The following is a 23,078-nucleotide window of genomic DNA, read 5'->3' as shown; positions in this document are numbered from 1 at the left end:
TCCTAGTGTGCGTATCGTTAAGTATCTGTTGCCTAGTGGGATCTGGCCCGGTACATGTCAAGTGACAGGTAATCCGAGTGCAAGGATGCACTCGTATTCAGTCGGTGACTTCGTCGGGGTGCGCGTGGGTGGAGGGACAGGGATAGGGGTGTCATCCTTATGATAGGTGACCCGATAGATAATATCGGTATGTCATCGGTAGAGGTGAACCCTGGAGGGGGAGTGGTAAGACGAGCTTCCAAGCTCGGTTTGTCTTCTTCGTTCGTCTTTCTCTCCAGGTGGTGTGCGAGTTTCCTTACTTGACTTTTCTTCTTCGTGCTTCTTCTTCCCTTTATAGGGAGCAGGTAACGGGTCATTGGCTACGACCTCGTCATTGATGGCAGCTCGGAGTTCCTCGAGCTCGTCGCTAGTCATCATCCTATACTGCTCTTCTTCGTGTTCTGCGAACATTCTGTCGATTTCTTCTGACGTGAGGTCGGTGGGGATGAGGTTGGATCTTTCAGAAGGGGGGGTTGGAGCACTGCACTTGGCAGTACGCTCGACAACGATGCCTGTATAGGCGGTTGGTTGTATGTGATTTCTTCTTCTATCTTGGCGACTGTATCGCCAAAGTTCCTAGATGCTAGAAGGTTCAAGAGGGACCTCTGGCCTTCGTGACGGAGTATCGGGTGATCGGATGAGGGGGAACAGGATACCGGGTGTCTGCTGTGAAAGCGATAGTGTCAACTGCCCGAAAGGCAGTTGACAATCTCCAGGAGAACTGTGTCTTTGGTACGGTCAATAAGCTGTCGAGTCTAAGCACATACTGACGCATCGAGAATAACAGGCCTCCCAGAATTGCCTTCTGAGAGTCCGGGGTCTGCGTGAAAGAAATGGTGAGACTCGTGGATGAGTTCGACGATAGAGGCTGTGGGATCCGAGGGAAAGGGAGGAGGCATTGGAGAAGTGGTAGACATGGAGGGTGATGGTATGGCTGGTTAACAACTGAGGAGCTTTGTTGTCAGCTTGAGTCTCTCTTATAGTCCTTGAGCATCTCCGCTGTGGACTTCAGTTCCTTCTCTAGGATCCACGTTTGTTCAGGAGGGTGGGTAGCCAACCCAGGAGACAGGTATCGGTGTTTCGTTCCGGTACCCATGTGTTGGAGGATCGCTTCTATTTCGTAATGTTTCTTCCCCAATGCGATCAGGTTGGTGGCGGTTCAGTATAGTTTGGGCGCCATGCACGTCCGTCTCCTGATAGGAGGATAATTCTGATGCATGGAACGTGGGGAACACGCCAGGTGGCAGGGAGTTCGAGGGTGAACGTGATAGGGGAGAGGACCTGTTTAACGGTAAAGGGTCTATCGTTTTGGTGCGAGTTTCTTTGAAGGGAAGTGGGTGATCAAATGCGCAGCAGATAGCCACACCTTGTCCCCAACCTTCCAAGGTTGGTACTTTCGCCCAACGTGTGTTCTGCCATGCGTTGCTGCGCAAGGCTGTGGCATGCAAGGGCTTCTTCACAGATCTTCGTGAGTTTCTTGACTCGATCCTCTGCTGCTGGCAGAGCTGAGTCGGGGAAGGCATAGGGTATGCCTTTGGGTTCATAACCCATCATGAGGTAGAATGGGGATGCGTTCCGAGCGGAGTGTCGTCTGGAATTGTGGACAATTCGGCCATGGGGAGGTGTTTGGCCCAATCATTAGGGGTTGTCCTACAATAGATCTGGAGGTACGTCTCCAGTTCCTGGTTCATCCGTTCCATCTGCCCATCTGTCTGGGGATGATAGGCAGTGGAGAGGGCCACCTGGTAGTCCAGGAGCCGTCCGAGTTCTTTTGCTAGCTTCGAGGCAATTGTGGGCCTCGATCGGAGATGATCTTGTCGTATAGTCCGAATCGCATAAACACACCTTTTTGTAAAATAATTCAGCAATGCCTTCTGCAGTGATGGTTTTCTTGCAAGGCGAGAAATTACCCCCTTCATAAGCCCATGGTCGACCACGACCATAATGGAGTCATAGCCGGTGCTCTCTGGAAGATCAGTGATGAGATCGACTGAAACTTGGGAGAACGGTCGAGTACAAGTGGAGGGAATGGGCATAAGGGGAGGTGTGGTGGGATGAGTGTCAGATTTCATCTGCTGGCACATAGTGCAGCCATCAACATATTGTCGGTGTCTTAATAACCGAGGGTCTTATATAAAGTCGTGTAAATGTAATGACACCACAATTACACTTTGGATAAGACTGCTTTCCAGTCCTTGATTAACACGGTCTACGACTTTTCCTATTTCGTGGTAGATAATGTGTGAGTTCTTGGGAGGCTCGCTAAACTAATCTTTGTCAAGATCAACCTAGCCGGAGCTTTACTTTTCTTTATTGAAACTCAAATCTCTTGTCTAGGAATAAGCTTCTAGACACGTAATTCGGTTTCTGGAATGTATTTGCCTAGGAAATCTCCTTCTAGGCTCTGGACTTGGATACTGGAACTAGTGAGACGTGGTCTCAAATATATGAAATATGACCAAGATCGCTTGGTCTATGGACACCTGACTGTGAGACAATGGTCTCAAATATACGATATATGTTCAAGATCGCTTGAACAAAGGGGACTATAACTTGACCAAGATCGCTTGGTCTATGGGACTACTAGTGAGACGTGGTCTCAACAATATGATAGATGACTAAGATCGCTTAGTCAAAGGGCACAGAGCAATGAGACAAAGGGGTCTCAAAGACAATATATATGACCAAGAACACTTGGTCTATGGCACTAATAAGTTTCTAAGGTAAGAAACTTATAATCTCAAGGGAATTCTTTTCCCTGCACTTGTCTCACTTCAAAGGGACTAACTTTGCAAGTGAAATATCTGAGAGGCAGATTGCTACAAATGGGAGATCATATTTTTTTGGGGGGAGAATGGGCTCTCCTTATATACATTTTGTGTGGGAAAGTAACCTAGGTTCACAAACAATAAAAAATAAGGAGGACCAATCAAAATATTGGGTCAAACCCAATAAAAGATTAAAATACAAGTGAAAGATGGAGCTATGACATCATTGTGGAGCAGAACATTCTGGAATGTGGAGTAATGACATCATAATGACATCAAGAGTGACATCATTGTGGAGCAAAAGATTCCAGAACCTTCCATGAGTGAGTCAGAGTGAGTCATTGTGGAGCAGAATATTCTAGAAGGAAATGACATCATGGATGATATCATTGTAGAGTAGAATAATCTAGAGCTTGATGACATAATATCTTTCAACAGAATACCTGTAGGAGTATCTGTGGAGTCTTATGACATCATAATGACATCATACCCTATGGGTACAATTTTATGAAGTGTCAGGTGAGTCAAAGCATCCTAATGAAAAAGTAAAGTAAAGAAACACTAGAGAAAAGTAGGTAGCAAAAATAAGACAGTTGGCAGGAATTGAAACACAGTCAAAAAAAATAATGCAGTTGGCAGGAATTGAAATGCAGTCAAAATAATACAGTTGGCAGGAATTGAAACACGGTCTTTTTGGATAGGTTTTTTATAGGCTTTGTACTTTTCTCTATGGTTTTCTCTAGCCAAAGTGAATAAGCCAAAGGCAAGGCTATACCTTAACCTCCATTTCTCTTCTCACATCAACTAGGTCTAAATGTGATTCCCATCTCACATTAGACTTTTTCCGTCAAAACGTATTCAGATCATGAAACTTGGGGAAAACTGGAAATATGAACCATGGTTTGAAACCAAGGTATGGGTTGACTAGTCTGAGGACTAAGCTAACAGACTTTGTCTTTTGAGGGTCACCTAGTATTCATGTCCATGCATGATTCCCACATCATGCAGGACACCGGGTGATAGATTGACCTCGAACATGTTTCGGCAGGGTTCCCATACTCACGGAGATGCACTTGATCTTCTTGGTGGTGCAGTAGATGCAGGACATGCATGGGGCACCGGTCCTCTTGTCAAACCGAGTTGTGCAGGGCCATTCCATCTTGTGGCAAGCCTGGCAAGGGTTATTCTGTGCGAGACGTCAGTTCATAGACACACCAAGTCTCAATGGTGTACTTACGGGTCCAGGAATGAGTATATCACCTGCGTCAATAACTGGGGGTGCCTCTACCATAGGTTCGGGAGTTGCCTGAGGGGGCTCGATGACCTCCGGACGTTTGCCAGCAATTGCCTGGCACATTGTAAGGACTCACCTGAGTGCTGGATGCAAAAGTGCGACTTACCATAGCAGGCCCGAAGGGTTTCTTCTTTGGGCTCCGGGGTGACCAAGGTGATCTGGACGTCCTTGCAACATCTGGGGAGAGCCAGGGGAGGACGACCTCCGAAACCCCATGTGAAATTGGCTACAAAATGAGTAAGACAATGAAACAATGAACCAGAGGACATACCTGAGTGACCGAGTCCTCCTCATCTTCTGACTCAACAAATGCCTTGAATTTGGCAAGGCCAGTGGTCTTTGCCCGCTTCCGAGTCTTCATAGTGGACTTCGGGGGTTGGGAGGAAGTGCCGGAATCATTGGAGACTTCCTCTTCCGACTCCCTTCCACTTCTGGTTCCGGGTCTGGGACAACTGCCTTACCTTTTTCCTTCTCCCGGGACTTGGAGGCAGGGTTGGTAGAAGGCCTGGCGATGACAGGTGAGGGTGGAAGATCCACAGGAATTGGACCTACTGAAGGACTGGACACGACCAGGAGATTGAAGGTATGATCACCTAACTCCTCCCAGGCAATGTTACAATAACATTTACTCTTATTTTATTTTTCCTTCTTGGAACCATGCCGCCGACTCTAGACTCATCTAGACTTGGCTATTCTCTTATCAAGCGGGCTGTCTGCACTTCTCTTCTTCTTGATTGTAACATAGATACTATCTTGCGCCGCATGGCGGTTTCACCTATCCTTACTATCTTGATAGGTTGTATTCTTTTTCCTATCTCTGTTACCATTTTTGTTGCGGCTGCGCCGCTCCCTTTTACCTATATAAACCCCATGTACCATAGTTGTATTCCTTAACTTAATCTACTGGGTTTCCCCTTGAAACCTGATCTACAAGGTCTCCACCCTTGTAGCCTGAACTCTGATTCTAAGACAGTCACTCACTGTCTTAGCCTGAACCCTTGACTGCAGTAGAAGTGCTAAAACCACTCACCACCTAAGCAGAAGTGCTAAAGCCACTCGCTGCTGATCCTGCATAGAAGCCGTGGCTCGTGCAGTGTGAACCCTTGAACCAAGACACCTTCCTTGTACTAGGAAGGCCGTCGAACTGTCAACTGAGTGATCTATCTTTGATCCTCGACAGCAGAACTATCCCAGTCGTAACAGGCAAGAACCTTGCTGCGCCAGGGGTGCGTCAACAAATGGGTATCATCGTACCTGATGCTGTGCCAGTTGGGCCAGACCTGAGGAGTCATGCCCCAAACACGAATTAACTCCCTCGAGCACGAACACACGAGACCCGGAAGGTAGGGACCACTCCCATATTGCCGGACCGCATCAGCCTACCCAGATGATGAAAAAAATGAAGTGGAGAAAATATGACAATGCTACATACCACAAGTGTACTGACCTGGGTTGTCAGAGAAAAGTGGCTGTAGCCTGGAGGAAGCTGCTGCGCACCGGTGATGATGGCCATGATCTTGGCAGTGATTTCCTTGAGGCCGGTCAAAGAGGTGTCAACTGGAGTAGACATGGTATTTCAATTGAAAGTGTTGAAAGTGTTGAGATCAGGTAGAAATCAAGTTGTATTCAGGTTGAAATCAGTTATCACAAGGATGATGTTTCAGTAAAAACAAGATCAGTGATTAACAATGTAAAATTTCATTGATTGTTTGTCCTTGTTTGGTCGTGGTTCAACTTTCAGCAATTGCCGGCGCCTTGTGTTCAACTTCGAAGTTATCAATAATCAGTGAATCAGTTGATCAGTTCATCACAGAACATGAACTCCCCTGCTACAGTTAGATTCAATGACCCTCCGGTCACTGAATATAACTCAATGGATGTGGATGAATCAACCGTGTCCCGGATGTCAACAGGTATGTTCAACATCCATCATACCTTATCAATTTACCGGACATCCTCAGATCAATTAAATCTTGGGCCGGCTGATGATCCAGAATCATGTTCTGTGTCATCCAATGGTCCGGAGGTCTTTTCTCAAATTTCCGGTGAGTTTATCAATTGATATGATGACAATCTAATCATCCATGGTGACTCAAATCTCACAGATCATTCACCTCCGGCTCAATGTGATCAACCAGGCCTCCCGGTTCACCTGGACATATACCTCGGGCCTGAGGATGACCTGATGGCTGGGATGCACAGTGAGTATTATTTAAATCATCTAACAATGCATGTTGACACAAAAATCTTGCAGATCAGTCACTTCCAGCCCAACCTGATATGCCAGGTCTAGCCATCCACCCGGATCTCTACCTCGGGCCTGATGAAGATATTATGACTGAGATCCTGGGTATGTTCATCGATTGAAATGAAAAGTCCGGCCATCCCTGGTTACTAAAGCCTGACGGATCCATCACCTCCGGCCCAAACTTATCACCCAGATGTACCCATCCACCCTGACCTGTACCTCGGGCCTGATGAAGATTTTATGCCAGAATTCCCCGGTCTGTCAATCAAAACATCTCACCATCCCTGTTCACTAAACCCTTACATATAAATCTCTTCCAGCCCAACCTGATCAACTGGGTTCTCCCATTCACCCAGACATGTACTTAGGCCCTGAAGATGATCTGATGGACTGTGAGGTGAGGCAGGAGCATGCAGATTTGGATAGTGAGGTCTCAGGTGCGCCAGTAGTATCCAGGGCATGTAGGTTTCTCCCTACCATCCAGGTTTCCTTACTTAATTCATCTCCCAAGCGATGGCAAAATCTCCCGAACGTGATTTGCCACACCTGGATGTCACTTATGAAGAATTGCTTGCCATGGTCTGGGATCTCCGGCCATTTGAGTCTTACAATCACACAGGCAGTGAGTATCTGATATAATCATTTATCTTTCTGCTAATTTGTCTCTTAGTTCAATCCATTCAAGATCGGGTCTGGGATTACAAACAGCGACACGGACATATTCCCGACCCATCCATCCAACAACTACTCGAGGCTGAGAGACCATTCCAAACTGCCTGGGCAGAAACATCGGACAAACTCAGAAGAGCTGATGAAGACCTCTGGAGGCTGCAACGAGCTGAACGTTTGACTTCCGAAATGCTCAAGGTATTAGATTCCCTCATTCTTAGGTTTGAAGATCAAATTCAAATGTAAATTACACAATTTCTGTTAGTAGACAAATTACCTGTGAGCTTTTGAATGTTTATGAACCCACTCACGTCATGTAAACTACTTAATTATGGATGTATGGAACTCCCATTTCCGATTTATTCACTATCTGAGGACTACCAAGGCCCGAGTATCGATCACCAGGTCCATGTTTGGAGTCCGGCGCACCAATAACCTACTTCCCATTGCATGACATGGATATGTACATAAGGGGAGACAGTGTGGGATAAGTACATCACTTCCTTCCCCTTGCTCTTGTCACCCGAGGAGTACTGTCTAATGGCTTTGGTGTCGACTTACTCCGGGTGGTCCTTGCCGATGGCTCAATCACCGCTTTCTTTCCCCGCATCCTTTTCGGAGCCAGTGATGTTTTCCTCCCTTCCATTGCAACATCATCGTCAACCTCACCAATGTTGCCATTGGTTAACCAGGAGGTCTCCCATTCGCGATGTCAGCAGTGCACCACATTTCGCCGGCTTGACAGGGCGAGGCTTTAGAACTGATGGTGGGATTGCCATCTCTGCATGTGATGATGAAGGACCTTCTCCGGTTCTGGTTCTCTTTTTCGGTGATCTACCATCAGCTGAGTCATCATCATCATCATCATCATCATCCATATGATGAGTGTCATTCCCGAAATCACTGTCGGGTTCGGAGGATGAATCCCTAGGGCTTCGGATGATTATCCTTTGCATGTTTTTGACTTTACCCATCCAATGGGAAGGCGACCCGCCTGATACGACTGATGCTACCATGTCGCCATCTTTGTTCTTCCACGCTTTGAACGTGAATGGGGAGGAGGACAGTTGTTGGACCATTCTTTGGCGGTTTCTTTCACCTTCTCCAACTCGTCGTCGGACAATTCAGCCATGACTCTCTTCACAGCCGCCTGATAATGCTTGAACATACCAGGATCTCCTGGCTTTGCCCCGGACTCATCCTCGATCCTCTTCAGCACCTCTTCCCGATTCTCCTGGTAGATCACCATTCTAGGCGTCCATTTCCTCCCATACTTTATCATGTCCTTCCTTTCCTTCTTTTTCTTGTTGTTGAACAACCAAGTCTTGTACATCTGAGCATTGAAGGAAGTGTAAGACATTAAAAATTGTGTCTCACATCGCAACAAGGATGTATCACCTTCTTCCTCTTTTTCCATTGTCCTTGGTCCACCTTTGGCACAAACAACCTTGCAGCCCTGGCAATTGCAGTGAAAACTGCCCGCTTCTCACTCCTTTTTGCAGAAGTCCACTCAGGAAGGTAGTTCTTCAGCTCGGAAATTTCGTTTTCTGTGAGCTTCTGTGTCTGGGGTTGATGTGCCCTATGTCTTCCAGGAGACAAGCGAGTGGAATGACCTGATCTTGCCATGGTAACTCTGATTGGTGAATGTGCTGAGGGTAAGCAAGGCGTAACTAGTATTGGTTTGAAGTTCAACTTTGACCAAAGCCTAACAGTTGGTTAATCAACCCATATCGGACATGATGCCATTAATGGAAATAAATTTGTAATGAACAACCAATACTGCACAAACATAGCATTGGAATAACAATTTGTGCGACCTTCCTGAGCTAATGCTGTTCTTGCAACATTCAAAAATAAGATGAAGATAGGTCTATGCACCCTGCTGCAAAAATCCCACAGGGTAGAAGCAAGGGGCAGCAAAGGTAGGAGAACTTGGGTCAAGGTCCCGCTTGCAAGCGCAAAACGACATGCCTACAGGTCCATGCCTAACTCTCCCCTGGAATCACCAACACTTCAGCCTGTTCCAGCACCACCTACTTGGGAAGACTGTCCTGATAATACTTATGAGCAAGACCAAGGCTCATTCGAGCCTTTGCAGCTTCCAAAAACAATGGCAAGTGAATGTAAACCATTGGAGTGTCGTTCAAACATTGCTAAGTATAACAAATGCAGAGCCAGAATGACTACCTGAGGCAATGGCTCCCAAGGCAGGAATCATATCTGCATCACCTCCTGGATCGAGAAGCTCCTCCAGAAGATAGGAGATGTGTCGTCTGCGATCAGGATGGGGTCTACAAATGTCAAGATTGTCTTGGGGAGCCACTCTATTGCACGGATGTTGCAGGAGGTCAACATCGTTGCAATCCTTTCCACTGGATCAGTCAATGGAATGGTCAGTTCTTCGAGCAAAGTTGTCTCGCTCATGTCAGACTCGTCATACACCTCGGTCATGATGGCAAAGAATGTCCTGCACTCGCAAATAGGTGGGATTTGTTCGAAGGAGATGAACCCGAGGACCAGCTTGAGCCTGAAGATCTACCATCTGTGTCGGGACCAGAGTTCCAGCCTAAGGAAAACACCATGGTCATCGTCGACAAGTCCGGAGTTCATCGCCTCGAGGTTCGATGCTGTGATTGTCCAAACACCATGAGTCCGGACATTCAAATGTTTTGAACATGGATTTTTCCCTGCATCATTCAACAAACTGAAGACTGTGTTCACCTTCAGAGTGCTCAACAATTTTCTATTGGACAACCTAGAATGCTGGCACCTCCACAATGAACTATTACAGCAAGCTCCGGCGAATGACCTCCAGCATGTTTCCTCACCTTGTTCCGGTAATTATATATCTCCTTCATCTAAAGGACATTATATTGACAAGGCACTTGGCAAGGACCGATACAGAGAGCTCATGAGAGTCGCTCGACAGTGGAGGCAGTTGAAGACCATGAAATGGCATGGCTTCGGTCATCGTTCCAATGCCCCGAATGCCGGAGATCTCACATTGTTTTGCCCGACATGTCCTCAGCCTGGGATCAACATATCCTTGTCAGGGAATGAAACACTTGATGAGTGAGTCTAGTTTCATACTTAAGTGACCTAAGTGATGATAAGAACTCCAAGCTGGAAATATACCCTGGTCATTTGTGATGGACGGTAATTTCAAAGCCGAAACACTTGCATCCCATCAAGCCATTTGATGAAGTATGGCTTGCAGATGGGCTGGGGTTCATGGTGGGAAAGGACAGGTATAAAGCACATCTTACAGAGGCTGCTGACACTTTGGAAAAATCTAGCTGCAACAATCACCGGGCGGTAAATCAAGCAAATGCGACTCGGCACAAGCTGGACTCGACGGGTATCAGGGGAGTTGCTTGTGCCCGCCACAGCTGCTTTGTGCCTCATGTGATGGTCGATTTCCAGAAAGGTGAAAGGCAAGCCGAACATGAAGTTCTACATTCACAAGTTGATCATGCATCGTTTGCAGACAAATGAACATGGATTACGCCCTTTGCGAGGCTGCCCAGCACAACATGGAAGGCATTACCAGGGCTGTCACCTTTTATGACATCAACTGTCAATACAACAAGCACCTCCGGGTTCGGGTGGATCGAAGCCGATTTCTTGAAATGGTACCGGAATTGACCATCATCCCCGGCATCGGTTTGTGGCACGTGCATGGACATCAAGACAGCTGCTATGTCCGATATGCATCGAATTTCATTGAAGGCATTGGCCAGATAGATGGAGAGATCATGGAGACTCTCTGGGCACGTCTGAACCTAATTTCCCCCGCTGCTTGGGGAATGTCGTCCCCTCATCGACAGGAATGTCTCGATTTTCAGATGAACAATTCCAACTTCTGCAAGATGATCTGCATGAAAAGGACCCTTTGCCATAAATACAAGCAGGCAAAAAATTGCATCACCGAAAGTGAAAAGGCTTTCGACAGACTTGATAAAGCAGCACCTGCCAATTTGAAGACAGAATGGTTGGCCAACGAGATGATCGCTCAATCCAGCAGAATAAATGATCCTGCGGCGATGGATGTTTACAAGATAAATATCAAGAAGAGTAAGCTGACCATGTCTCCATAGAAGTCCGAATTAATTTCGCACTCAGCACCGAGCAAAAAGGAGATCGAACTTAGACTGCTAGAGCAGGGTAATGCCCGTAATGCAGCACCATCTCGGAGATCTGTGGCGACATAGATATCTATGGGGTTGGCAATTGAGGAGGCTCAAATTGCATTGCTTGTCGAGGTCCGAAGAATCGGAAAATGAACTATGGAGACACAGAGATTAGACCTCGCCCAGCAATGAGATCGTCTCTAAGGCCAGATAGCTGGATTCACATGTTCTGCTGTCATGCATCTCAGAGAGGGATTCGATGGAGATGACGATCATGACGATCATGACGACTTGAACGTAGACATCCTAGATGATCTCAATGATGACCTGGAAGATTTTACTGAGACATCTGATACATGGATGAACTCGCCCGAGCTCATTGCGATCCCATTGCCATCAAACCTTGGGGTAGATCGATGCAGACACTTGATGGCAGAGGATCTCATTCCACTGGAGATGTCCCTTTGCAAAGGGCAGGCGAATAATGCACTTCACAACCTCCGCATTCACTTGTGCAACAAGGCAGTCCTATTCTGAATGACGGTCAGGCAAGCCAAATCTCAAGCCCTGAAAACTCGAGCCTGGTCGCAGGTGACATCAGTGCAGCAGGCTGTCTCCCTGCATGCAAGTATATATACCAAGACCAGGACACAAATGATGAAACTTGACACAGGGCATGGCCAACTTCAGAAGTACAAACCCCTGCTTTGCGAGCAGCTCAAAGTCAGCACTGCCGTGGATGATCCGAATGCCCATGGTCAACGAAATGAATCCCTCACATGGTTCTGGTCCATTGAGGTCGACATGCATGGTCCAGATCAATCATGGAATGAGGAATGTGAGTTCCATAATACTCGACACGTCCGACATTGAGCTGATTTGATAGATTCCCGAGATGAATGAATGGTTTATTGCTGATGGGATATAACAACCATTTCAATATACAAATTTAGTCCCGGGAATTGGCTGGGTCAGCTGATGTCGGAGTTTGAAAAATTTATCCATCCATCAGTAGATGATATCTTCACATCTGAACCAACTGTCATTGTCATTGCCAGTGTGATACTCCTGCATCAGCCATGCCTGAATTATATCCTTCTCCTGCATCCACTTCTGACAATGAGAATTCCCTCAATGAGTACCGGCCCCTCACTCTCACTCCTGCAGACATTTCAGCTACTATGTCAATGTCTGCATCGCACATCCGCACATCCGCGCATCCATCTCCCAATATCAGGTGGAGGCTGCAAACAACAATCCTCCAGTACTCAGCTGCCAGGAACATCATTTTGGTCGTTCCCAGCCCTATTGCTCATATTCTTCATTTGATTCCCAGTCACACCTGGAACACAGTTCCGGATCACATCTTTTCCTATCACATCTGTTTGTTTCATGACGTCGCAGATCCCAGAGATCCATCCTGGATCGTATCCGGCTATGATACCCCATGGTGGATGGGAGAAACTGCAATCCTGTATGAACCATGGCAATGGGATCGGGTGATGACTTACTGTATCTTTCACTACCAGCATTGGCTAGTAAGATTCTTATTCCATTTCCTTGATTCATGACTGATCTGCTCTAGGATGGCATTGAGAATGATGGTCTGACAATTCCGGAGCAGGTGGATCATACCTCAGTTCCATCACTGATGGGACTTGAGGTGGATTAGAGAATGCCTCTTGACATTACTTGAAGAGCAATGTGAGGGCATCCGTGACAAGATGGCAGAGATACAAATCTACACTGCCATGCTGGACAGATTGAAGAGAGGCAGAGGAGAGTAGCTCTAGTCACTCAGTTGGAAATGTTGAAGTTAATAAATGGTGCAGATGTGCATCACCATGTCCTGACCACCGAGGTCCAGATATCGAGTCCCGATTACCGGGACCCCATTACCGAACTCTGAATATTGAGTTTCGAGTTCTGAACGTTGAGTACTGAGCGTTGAGTACTGAATGCTGACTGCCGAATATTGAACTCCGAGTTCTGGATCTCCATTACTGATTCCCAACTCCCAGAATTTAACTACCGAGGTCCAAATATCAAGACCCAAGTGCCGAGACCTGATTGCCAAACTCCGAATATCGAGTGTCGAGTTCCGAATATTGATTACCGAGTTCCAAAACCTTGGGTACCGAGCATCGAGTACTGAATGTTTACTGCCAAATATCAAACTCCGAGTTCTGGATCTCTATTACTGATTCCCAACTCCCGGAACATAACTACCGAGGTCCGAGTATCGAGACCTGAGTGCCAAGACCCGATTACCGAGCTCCAAGTACTGAGTTCCAAGGTCCGAGCATTGAGTACTGAGTTCCGAGGTCTGAGCATTGAGTACCGAGTTCCGAGGTCCGAGCATCGAGTGCCGAATGTTGACTGCCGAATATCAAACTTTGAGTTCCGGATCTCCATTACCAATTCCCGACTCCTGGCATTTAACTACCAAGGTCCAAATATCAAGACCCGAGTGCCGAGACCCAGTTACCGAGCTCCTGGCCTTGATGACTGTTGATAGGATCTGAGTCTAAATACAATGATAGCCATCGCCCCAGTACCATTTTCAAATTTGTACAGCAGCATTAATACTTACTTTTCTTTTCTTTTCTGTTCCCGTTTGACTTGTAGGTTCCTTTTGCAACAGACCGTTCTTCTTAGCATTGCTTAGGGTAAGGTCGATGATATCTTCTGCACTACTCCAACCCAGGGCTGGCCTTTTGTAACTGTGCACCACAACTGAAACCCCACTCCCTTGCACTGAATGCATTGGTGCTTGAGTGTCATCAAGGATCTGGATATCGCGTCATGATCACCAAGTCCTGATTATCGATGTTCGGATATCAATTTCTGAGTTGGCTTTGATGAACATCGATAGGATCTGAGTCTAAATACAATGATAGCCTTTGCCTCAGTACCATTTTCAAATTTGTACAGCAGCATTCATACTTACATTTCTTTGCTTCTCTGTGCCCTTTTGACTTGTAGGTTCCTTTTGCAACAGACCGTTCTTCTTAGCATTGCCTAATGTAAGGTTGATGATATCGTCTGCGCTACTCCAACCCAGGGCTGGCCTTTTGTAACTGTGCACCTGTCACGAGTACCTTTAACAAATCACTATTCTTTCTTGAATCTTCCTAAGCATCAATACACAGCGCCTAAGACAAACCCTAACCCTACCCCGAAAGTGTTTACTAGTTCAGAGATTCCATTAGCGCCCACGACACATGTCTTCGATGTGACTGATGAAGAAGACGAGTTCTTTGATTGTGAATAGATTAGATAAGATAAGATATGGTCACGTGATACTTCTTTGATATTCTATGATGTTCTATGGTATGATTCTCTTCTCTATTTTATGATTGGCTAGTAGTTGTAACTCAGTTTCAATCTCCGTTTCAATAGTTGTATATAGGTAGTACATTTTGGTCAATAGTTCTCTAGTTCAAACCTCTTGTATCTACAACTGTAGCAATCCAAGACGTACTTGCTCCTCTTTCTCTTGTCCGATAACCTTAGTCAAGTCCTAGTCTCTGCCCAAGCATTAATTCGTTATTTGGGTTGTGACAGCACCACAACTGAAGCCCCACTCCCTCGCACTGAATGCATTGGTGCTTGAGTGTCATCAAGAGACACGGAAGGCTCTGGACAGTTATTGTATGCATCTGCTATGGATTTCAGACCTCGAGTGTCATCAAGAGAGACAGTTCGTACTTGGTAGTTGAAAGCAGGCACTGATGCGGGTAATTACACTTTCTACTTGTTTCATCTTCTACATGGTGGTAGGGTTTTTCAATCCACCCTAGCCCATCTGCATGAGGGAACCCCGGCATAAATATGAACAGGGATGCTCATATACCATGCCCACCCAACCCTATCCCCCTCCACCTCATGAACCCCTTGTCTGACAATCCTTCTGGAAAATCCAATCATACACCTGGGATCGTACCCAAACTCCAGCTGAAGGCTTGGCATGCTCATCCGAGCATTAGAATAATTCCCCACAGTGGTAAGAATATTGAAGTGTTCAGGAATTGATAAATGGTCTCGATGATACGGGGTTTGATGATTGGAAATGATGGATAGCGTGTTAAACATGGATGCCCAGTACTCCAGGATCTCGGACATTCTTGGCAGTTCCTTGCTTTCTGCCTTTTCTCCGAGGCTTGAAAATGTTCGTAACCCTGCCCAGTACTGCTCCGGATGCATGATCCTGAGCGCTGCTGATGTGATGGCTGCCGGCCTTGCGATGGCATTTAGGATTCCCTCAGACAATGGTCCTTTTAATGATGCAGATACCTCTGGGTCCACTAGATTCTATGGGATTGGTGTGCTCAACTACCAAAATCATTATCCTATCAAATCCTACCTCGTGCCCCTGTTGAAACCATGCTGGAGATAAATTAATGCACCCGGCAGGTAGGCCAACATCTTCTGAGTGGTGTTTGAACCACTCCGGATTGGTTCGCCAATTCCCATCGACCTTCATACTTCTTTCCAGACTCGGAGACAGCAACTTGGTGGCTGCCCAAATTTCCTTCTGTGGTTACCATTGGGTATTTAATATATATTGAGTAACAATCTATATCACACACCTGTGTTTCGGCTGTCAGGGCGTCTGGGAGGTACCATGTGATGATGGTGCCGGACACATCTAGAATGGTGGCGGGTATGTCCACAAACCTTGTCCCCTCATGGCCAGGAGGACATCTCTTAAGCAACTTCTCCTCTTTCTCCTGATTGTGCCCAGTGTTCTCTGGGGAGATCAATTTGCTATATCTTCCAATGTCGATGTTTGTTACGACTTGGATGGTATCTGTTGGCGACGCTCAAACAGAGCGTGTGTCATCAACGGTCGAGGACGTCCTTGGGCTAGCCCAAGGTTAGGGGTCTTACTTGGCGAGGCTTCGGCAAGTAAGATTTGATGCCTATGTCCAAATCGGGTAGCTTATGTCAAGCGGGTGCTAGACAATAAGCTATATCGGCCAAGGCTTACAACACCCGAAGGTTAATCGTAAGATCGTCGTTAATTAGAAGGACAGAAGTCCGACTAGTTAACAGGGGCTTTGCTTGTCGACGAAGTCGATGAGTAAAGATCGAGACTAAAGACTTATCCGCGAAGAGCAGATAAGAGGATAGAATATAGACTGCTGGCTAGGCAGAAAGGATCACTCTGGTGAGAGTAGGAGGTCAAGAACCAAGTAGATTCAAGTTAAGGAATATGGTACATGGTAGCGAGTTTATATAGAGGACAGGAAGCATATTAGTGGGTGATAACTCGTACTACCAAGAGAGGTAAGCGGTAAAGGGTAAGGCTATAAAAGGAAAGCACGTTCAAGATGAGGCATGAGTGAACATGAACGTGCAGATAAGAAAGTGAGTCAATGATCGAAATAAGAAGTGAAACGCGCAGGGGCACAACCGTGCAACTGCGGAGCTAAGTATAAGTACACATGCGCGACTGCGCACCGAGTCATAGATCGAGAAAGGGAACTGGGCAGAGGGGACGCAGCATGTGTCGTATCATAGGTTACCGTCCGGACGGTAAGAGTAGCGGGACTGTCCACAGGATCAGTCAGATGGTGGGATGGAGCATGGATATGCTTCGTCAGCAAAAGGATCCGGCCAGATGTACTGGCTTTGCTGCAGTAACAGGTAGAGGGCGAAGGGGAATGCGAGGATGATCAGTATGACGAGAGTAAGGTTGGGGTAAGGGTGTGATGCGAGGGCTGATACAAGGAGGATGAGGAGAAAAATAGTAGGGGCCCAAGCATCAAGATGTTCTTGTAACAATGTTCATCTGAACTGTGATGAAGGGATTTGAATGATCAAATGAATTTTCCGAATCTGCAGGAAGACCCACTTGGATTTTTATATGCCTTTATGAGGCGATCTACCAATGATTGCAGCCCATCACTAGATCAGTCTCTAGGTTAGGAGAAGGTATCACCGGGTCTCCTCCTGTCTTCTCTGCATTGAATTTCTGTGCAGTATATTCACATGCCTCGTGAGTGACTCTCAGGGCCCAAGTGCGCCAGAGGTTTATTTCAATTGCAGAAGTGGAAGAACCATTCATGATGAAGTCGATCTTGGGAAATCAGAAGATGAATGCTGGACGCCCAGAGGTTGGTGTTAAAGGGGGTGGAGATAGTCAGGATCAGATAAGGGAGCCGAAATACCAGATCATTGGAAGTGTGCTGGATATCAGATATTCGTCTGTTGACTCCCAGGGCTCGGATCTCGGCACGCTTCACTCAAATTTCGGTAGTCGGAACTTGGCATTTGGCGTTCGGTAGGTGATGAACATGAGGTTCTGATAAGAGAACCTTCCATGATGTTGGCTGTTGAAGATATATTACCACCCGTTGCTCAATGAAATACCCGATCATTGGAAGTGTGCTGGATATCAGATATTTGTTTATTGACACCTGGGTCTCGGAACTCGGTACGCTTCACTCGAATTTTGGTAGTCAGAACCTTGCTTCTCATACAGCAATGCAACAGTAATGAACATGCAGCTGCAGGAACTCATTACGCTTCACCCAAATTAGCTACTCGGCAATCGGTACTGCATTGTTTTACAATTATCATTCACCTGTGCCCACCTGTCTATATTATATACCGCCCTCAGCCCACCCGTCTAATATAATATATCCCTGGGCCCACCCGTGTATGTGATAACAAGTACCCTAGGCCGGCCCACCCATCTATCTGATACCCACCTACCTTGACACTCGGCCCACCCATCTAAGATAATATATATCTGGGCCCACCTGTCTATCTGATACCCACCTACCTTCACACTCAGCCCACCTGTTGTAGTGATTGTCGCGGTGTTGGGCTTGAAACCACGTATTTTCATACTCACATCAACACCTGAAACATATGCGCACATGTCCGACGCACTTTTGCACATGTCTGAGCCACTCCGTATCAGATCCGGTGCATCGGACCTTCGGACATCGCATCGGCCAATCGCACTTCGCGCGCACTTGTCCATCCAAACTAGCCTCACTAGGTGCGTAGTTATTCCCATGCATGTTTTCAGACATTCGGACTGCGTTATTACATGTCTGCAGCACCTCATGTCTTATTACATAGGACATTGGACCCGAAATATATCGCTACTATCTTTGCCTGTACTTTTCCGAATTTCTACGTACTTACTTAAATACTCTGTAGTGACCCGTAGCAATCATCATCCAGTAGTTAGGAGCTGTTTCCCGACTCTGCAGATCACCCAGAATATTCTTGTAGTTCTTAGTTGCATTGCGAAATATTACCATTTGTTCACCGTCATACTCCATCACTCATTATACTCGCACATACCGCTCACAATCCAACACTCATTATAAAGTTTCTGACCTATTATCATGAAGTCCAAAAGTCCGAAATCTCGGACATCGCACTTTGGCTTTGGACATTGGATAAGTACCTTCGGACATCATTTCGCAGCATTGGACATTCTGTTCTTTGCATTACTGACACATTTTTACTACTAATACCAATTAGTAATCCATTTAGGATTGAACACACTTGCTCTGCAAGTATAGTAGCATAGGTCATGCTAAGATCTACCTAAACATTGTTGAATAGGTAGTACAATTCCTGCTGAGCACAGCAGAGATTTACTCTTTACAGTGGGCTGGTCAATTGCTGTTTCTTCGCCAAAATTGGCCAAGCAGAAGAAGCACGAGGCAGGTGTCTCCAGGAGTGACTCAGATACCTTGGTGACTCATGCGGCGGTGGAGTCAGAAGGCTCGGATAAGATCTATGACATTGATTGACCTTGAGTTGTGTCAATGCTAGTTTAGCTGTAGCCGAAGCGATTGCATTTTCCTTTCCAATGTTTCCTTAGCAGTTTTGTCTCACAATACTTATGTGTTTGTATGTCACACGTGTCCCTTACTAATTTTTTCTCAGCGGCATCTCCATCTCTTGCATCAGCTTCATCCCATGCAAGCTCGCTTATCCTTGCATCCGCCTCATCAATCCGAGAATTGAACACATGCAGCAGAAAGAAGTGATTTCTCTTGGTGTACGATCGAGAGAGACCTGAGCGCGATGGTGGTATCACTGGTATGAAGTGGTTCAGAGACTGGTACGCCACAGGGGAAAACATTGTGTTACGACTTGGATAGTATCTGTTGGCAACGCTCAAACAGAGCGTGTGTCGTCAATGGTCGAGGACGTCCTTGGGCTAGCCCAAGGTTAGGGGTCTTACTTGGCAAGGCTTTGGCAAGTAAGATTTGACGCCTATGTCCAAATCGGGTAGCTTACGTCAAGCGGATGCTAGACGATGAGCTGTATCTGCCAAGACTTATGACACCCGAAGGTTAATTGTAAGGATCATCATTAATTAGAAGGACAGCAGTCCAACTAGTTAACAGGGGCTTTGCTTGTCGACGAAGTCGATGAGCAAAGATCGAGACTATAGGCTTATCTGCGATGAGCAGATAAGAAGATAGAATATAGACTGCTGGCTAGGCAGAAAGGATCACTCTGGTGAGAGTAGGAGGTCAAGAACCAAGTAGATTCAAGTTAAGGAATATGTTACATGGTAGCGAGTTTATATAGACGACAGGAAGCATATTAGTGGATGATAACTCGTACTACCAAGAGAAGTAAACGGTAAAGGGTATGACCATAAAAGGAAGGCACATTCGAGGTGAGACATGGGTGAGCTCTGAACGTGCGGATAAGAAAGTGAGTCAAAGATCAGAATAAGAAGTGAAACACGCAGAGGCATGATCGTGCAGCTGCGGAGCTAAGTATAAGTTGCATGTGCGACTGCGCATCGAGTCAGAGATCAAGAAAGGAAACAGGCAAAGGGGATGCATTGTGCATCATATCATAGGTTACCGTCCGGACGGTAAGGGCAAGGGGACTGTCCACAGGATCAGTCAGGTGGTGGAACGAAGCATGGGTATGCTTCGTCAGCGAAAGGATCCGGCCAGATGTACTGGCTCTGCTGAAGCGACAGGTAGAGAGCGAAAGGAAATGCGAGAATGACAAGGATGACCAGGGTAAGGTCGGGGTAAGGGTATGATGCAAGGGCTGATACGAGGAGGATCAGGAGAAAAATGGTAGGGGCCCAAGCGTCTAGATGTTCTTGTAACACATTGTAAGTTTCAGCTGTTGGGAGATGGGTACTACTAATTGCTCTTTCTTCGGGTTTGATAATACGTGTACTGACTTGAATCAATCTCACTGGTGCACTGTAGATTGCTTGCTTAGGAGACATGCGGCAGCTGGAGACAACATATTTCTCCTTCAAGCTGCTCTTCTGAGTCGTCTTACTCACATCATTTTTCAAGACAAATCATATCACATCATGCCGTTGTAGAAAGCTGATTCCTGCTGGGCTCTGCAGAAATCATACTACCTAGACAACAATTATTTAGGTAGATCTTAGCACGACCTATGCTGCTATACTTGCAGAGCAAGTGCGTTCGATCCTAAAGGGATTGCTAATTGGTATTAGTAGTAAAAATGTGTCAGTAATGCAAATGACTAAATGTCTGATGGTGCAAAATGATGTCCGAAGGTAATCTGATGATGTCCGAAGGTACTTATCCAATCTCCGAAGCCAAAGTGCGATGTCTGAGATTTCGGACTTTTGGACTTCATGATAATAGGTCAGAAACTTTATAACGAGTGTTGGATTGCGAGCGGTATGCGTGAGTATAACGAGTGACGGAGTATGACGGTGAACAAATGGTAATATTTCGCAATGCAACTAAGAACTACAAGAATATTCTGGGTGATCTGCAGAGTCGGGAAACAGCTCCTAACTACTGGATGATGATTGCTACGGGTCACTACAGAGTATTTAAGTAAGTACATAGAAATTCGGAAAACTACAGGCGAAGATAGTAGCGATATATTTCGGGTCCGATATCCTATGTAATAAGACACGAGGTACTGCGGACATGTAATAATGCGGTCCGAATGTCAGAAAACGTGCACAGGAATGACTATGCACCTAGTGAGGCTAGTTCGGATGGACAGGACATGGGATGGACAAGTGCGCGCGAAGTGCGATCGGCCGATGCGATGTCCAAAGGTCCAATGTGCCAGATCCGATACGGAGTGGCTCAGACATGTGCGAAAGTGTGTCGGACATGTGCGCATATGTTTCAGGTGTTGATGTGAGTATGGAAATACGTGGTTTTAAGCCCAATGCTGCGACCATTGCTACACCGCGATGGAAATGTTTTCTTGAGGATGCTAAAGGAGAATGTCGTGCACAACATGCCCTGGAGAATCCCTTCCCAGCTTTAGTTGCCAATTTACCATCATCTGTGAGCGAGGTTCTCGTTTCAGTTTTGATTGCATGGGACCAGGACGGCAAACAATTTGAAGCTGGTGAGCATCTGTTCCCGCTTACACTGAACCACCTCATATTGCAATTCAGGGATTTGGCCACAACAAAAATCCAACATGGCTCGTCTGGTAGGCGTGATCTCACATTCCCATTGCTCTCACTAATTAAAATCTATGTAAACTGCAGTTGTACAATGATCTTACAACCTGGTGATCCGATTTGAAGAAATCTGCTGCGAGCCTGGAGCCCCAATCATACTCACTCATTCCCCCGGCTTCGGTCCCCATTCATGAACATGCAAAGTGGGTAGAGCATACTGCTGCTGCCTTACTTGAAGGGTCACTCTTCCTGCACTTTGGATTAGATGAATATGTAAGTGATCTTGCGCTGACTGAAGCAATTCTCAGGGAATCTTTTTAGGGGAAAACCAGGAATTTTGCGCATCCTGCACTTCGTGACATTGTTATCATCTTCTTCTACACAGGCCTTACCGAATCACATCCAAGCGACCAGACATATTCTGCAATCAATTGCCTACATCATGTCTAGCTCTCGTTGACGTGGCGGTAGTATTTTCACCCCTACTTGACATTATAATATTGATTTAAGTTTTCTCTTTATAGTACAACTGCATCCTGGATGGTCTTGTGAAGAACGATAACAGAAAATACTACCCAATGTTTTCTGTAAAGGAATATGGGCCTATCTACTCAAAAATGAACCAAATGCTCAAGGAAATTCTTTGGGATTCGTACCATGGCCCTAAGTTGTTGATGCAGCTGCAGGAGTGGGCTGAAACTGGATGGCGAGAATGCTGCTTTTGTATGTATTGTTCTATACTAATTTTATTTTACAGGGCCACGAGTTTGAGGCTTGACGGAGCTGTGGAGGCTCAACATGACCACCTGCAGATCATTCTTGACTGATGCCGCTTCATTTCCACATGTCCTGAGTGTTTCTGTTTCCTGTATTAGATTACCGCATTGTGTTATCTCGCTTATCATTCTTTTATCAATGGCAATGTGATCTATTACTATGCTGCAACTACTGCACATCTGGCTGAGTTTTGTGCACAAGGCAGTCATTGGAGGTCTGTGAGCTTCTGTGCAGAGTGACATGGAATTTGACTTGTGCACGAGGTGATCACTGGAGTATCTGTGAGACTCTGTGCAGTGTGTCACAGAATAGGTGTGTCTGTGAGTCACTGTCCCAGAGGGACCAAGCTGCCACCCTTGGGCAGTGTCCAGTTCTGTACAGTGCATGTTAGTTTACTGATGTTGGACTCTTGGTTACACATGATTTTTTTCAATGGTCCAGGCAATTCCTTCAGTGGTTATCCTGGCATCGCTCGGCAGATGCTTACACACTTATCTGCACAGTGTCACACCATGTAGGTGTTCAGGCTGTTCAGGGGCCAGGTGAAATTGACATGGCACTGTAACAAATTCTAGGATACAGATATTTTTCAATCTTGCTTTCAATCCTCCCATTAATATTATCCTTAAGCTTAATGATCAATAGATGAGTGTCTGCCTGCGTACAGGCTCTATAATGTTGTATTCACTTCTTACTAAATTTACAGTCCTTGTCCTCCGACTCAGTGCTT

The 23,078-nt window shown here is 46.1% G+C and overlaps 6 protein-coding genes across 6 annotated transcripts; 3 read left to right on the top strand and 3 right to left on the bottom strand.

The window, feature by feature from the left end:
* Window positions 1–4,005: 4,005 nt before the first annotated feature.
* Window positions 4,006–4,462, bottom strand: EDB93DRAFT_1109212 (uncharacterized protein; the record flags this gene model as incomplete). Its single annotated transcript, XM_041447931.1, has 3 exons — window positions 4,006–4,155; window positions 4,208–4,327; window positions 4,373–4,462. 3 exons carry the CDS (start codon window positions 4,460–4,462, stop codon window positions 4,006–4,008), a joined length of 360 nt encoding a protein of 119 aa, XP_041301105.1.
* Window positions 4,463–5,500: 1,038 nt separating this feature from the next.
* Window positions 5,501–7,245, top strand: EDB93DRAFT_1109211 (uncharacterized protein; the record flags this gene model as incomplete). Its single annotated transcript, XM_041447930.1, has 10 exons — window positions 5,501–5,672; window positions 5,937–6,014; window positions 6,063–6,146; window positions 6,207–6,302; window positions 6,356–6,451; window positions 6,543–6,605; window positions 6,670–6,786; window positions 6,861–6,971; window positions 7,020–7,216; window positions 7,240–7,245. 10 exons carry the CDS (start codon window positions 5,501–5,503, stop codon window positions 7,243–7,245), a joined length of 1,020 nt encoding a protein of 339 aa, XP_041301104.1.
* An 812-nt stretch (window positions 7,246–8,057) lies between these two features.
* EDB93DRAFT_1062750 (uncharacterized protein) lies at window positions 8,058–8,339 on the bottom strand (the record flags this gene model as incomplete). Its single annotated transcript, XM_041444856.1, has 1 exon — window positions 8,058–8,339. A coding segment is annotated over one exon (282 nt), but the record flags the coding sequence as incomplete, so codon positions are not given.
* Window positions 8,340–8,890: 551 nt separating this feature from the next.
* Window positions 8,891–12,820, top strand: EDB93DRAFT_1109209 (uncharacterized protein; the record flags this gene model as incomplete). The annotated part of the gene is made up of 14 exons (XM_041447929.1): window positions 8,891–8,940; window positions 8,996–9,141; window positions 9,226–9,442; window positions 9,502–9,637; window positions 9,778–9,855; window positions 9,900–10,090; window positions 10,236–10,266; window positions 10,315–10,445; window positions 10,506–11,092; window positions 11,399–11,556; window positions 11,740–11,986; window positions 12,102–12,118; window positions 12,207–12,686; window positions 12,734–12,820. The coding sequence occupies 14 exons, from the start codon at window positions 8,891–8,893 to the stop codon at window positions 12,818–12,820; spliced, it is 2,556 nt and encodes an 851-aa protein (XP_041301102.1).
* Window positions 12,821–14,937: 2,117 nt separating this feature from the next.
* Window positions 14,938–15,944, bottom strand: EDB93DRAFT_1096413 (uncharacterized protein; the record flags this gene model as incomplete). Its single annotated transcript, XM_041446780.1, has 3 exons — window positions 14,938–15,462; window positions 15,515–15,685; window positions 15,741–15,944. Coding segments are annotated over 3 exons (900 nt in total), but the record flags the coding sequence as incomplete, so codon positions are not given.
* Window positions 15,945–21,248: 5,304 nt separating this feature from the next.
* On the top strand, window positions 21,249–22,021 carry EDB93DRAFT_1256936 (uncharacterized protein; the record flags this gene model as incomplete). The annotated part of the gene is made up of 4 exons (XM_041454025.1): window positions 21,249–21,513; window positions 21,563–21,600; window positions 21,698–21,844; window positions 21,893–22,021. The coding sequence occupies 4 exons, from the start codon at window positions 21,249–21,251 to the stop codon at window positions 22,019–22,021; spliced, it is 579 nt and encodes a 192-aa protein (XP_041301100.1).
* Between the last annotated feature and the right edge of the window lie 1,057 nt (window positions 22,022–23,078).

The sequence above is a fragment of the Suillus bovinus genome, assembly GCF_016758785.1.
Source record: "Suillus bovinus strain UH-Sbo-P2 chromosome Unknown EDB93scaffold_145, whole genome shotgun sequence".
Classification (NCBI taxonomy): domain Eukaryota; kingdom Fungi; phylum Basidiomycota; class Agaricomycetes; order Boletales; family Suillaceae; genus Suillus; species Suillus bovinus.
The sequence above is the reverse complement of the archived record's forward strand: the minus strand, read 5'-3'. Positions and strand labels throughout refer to the sequence as shown.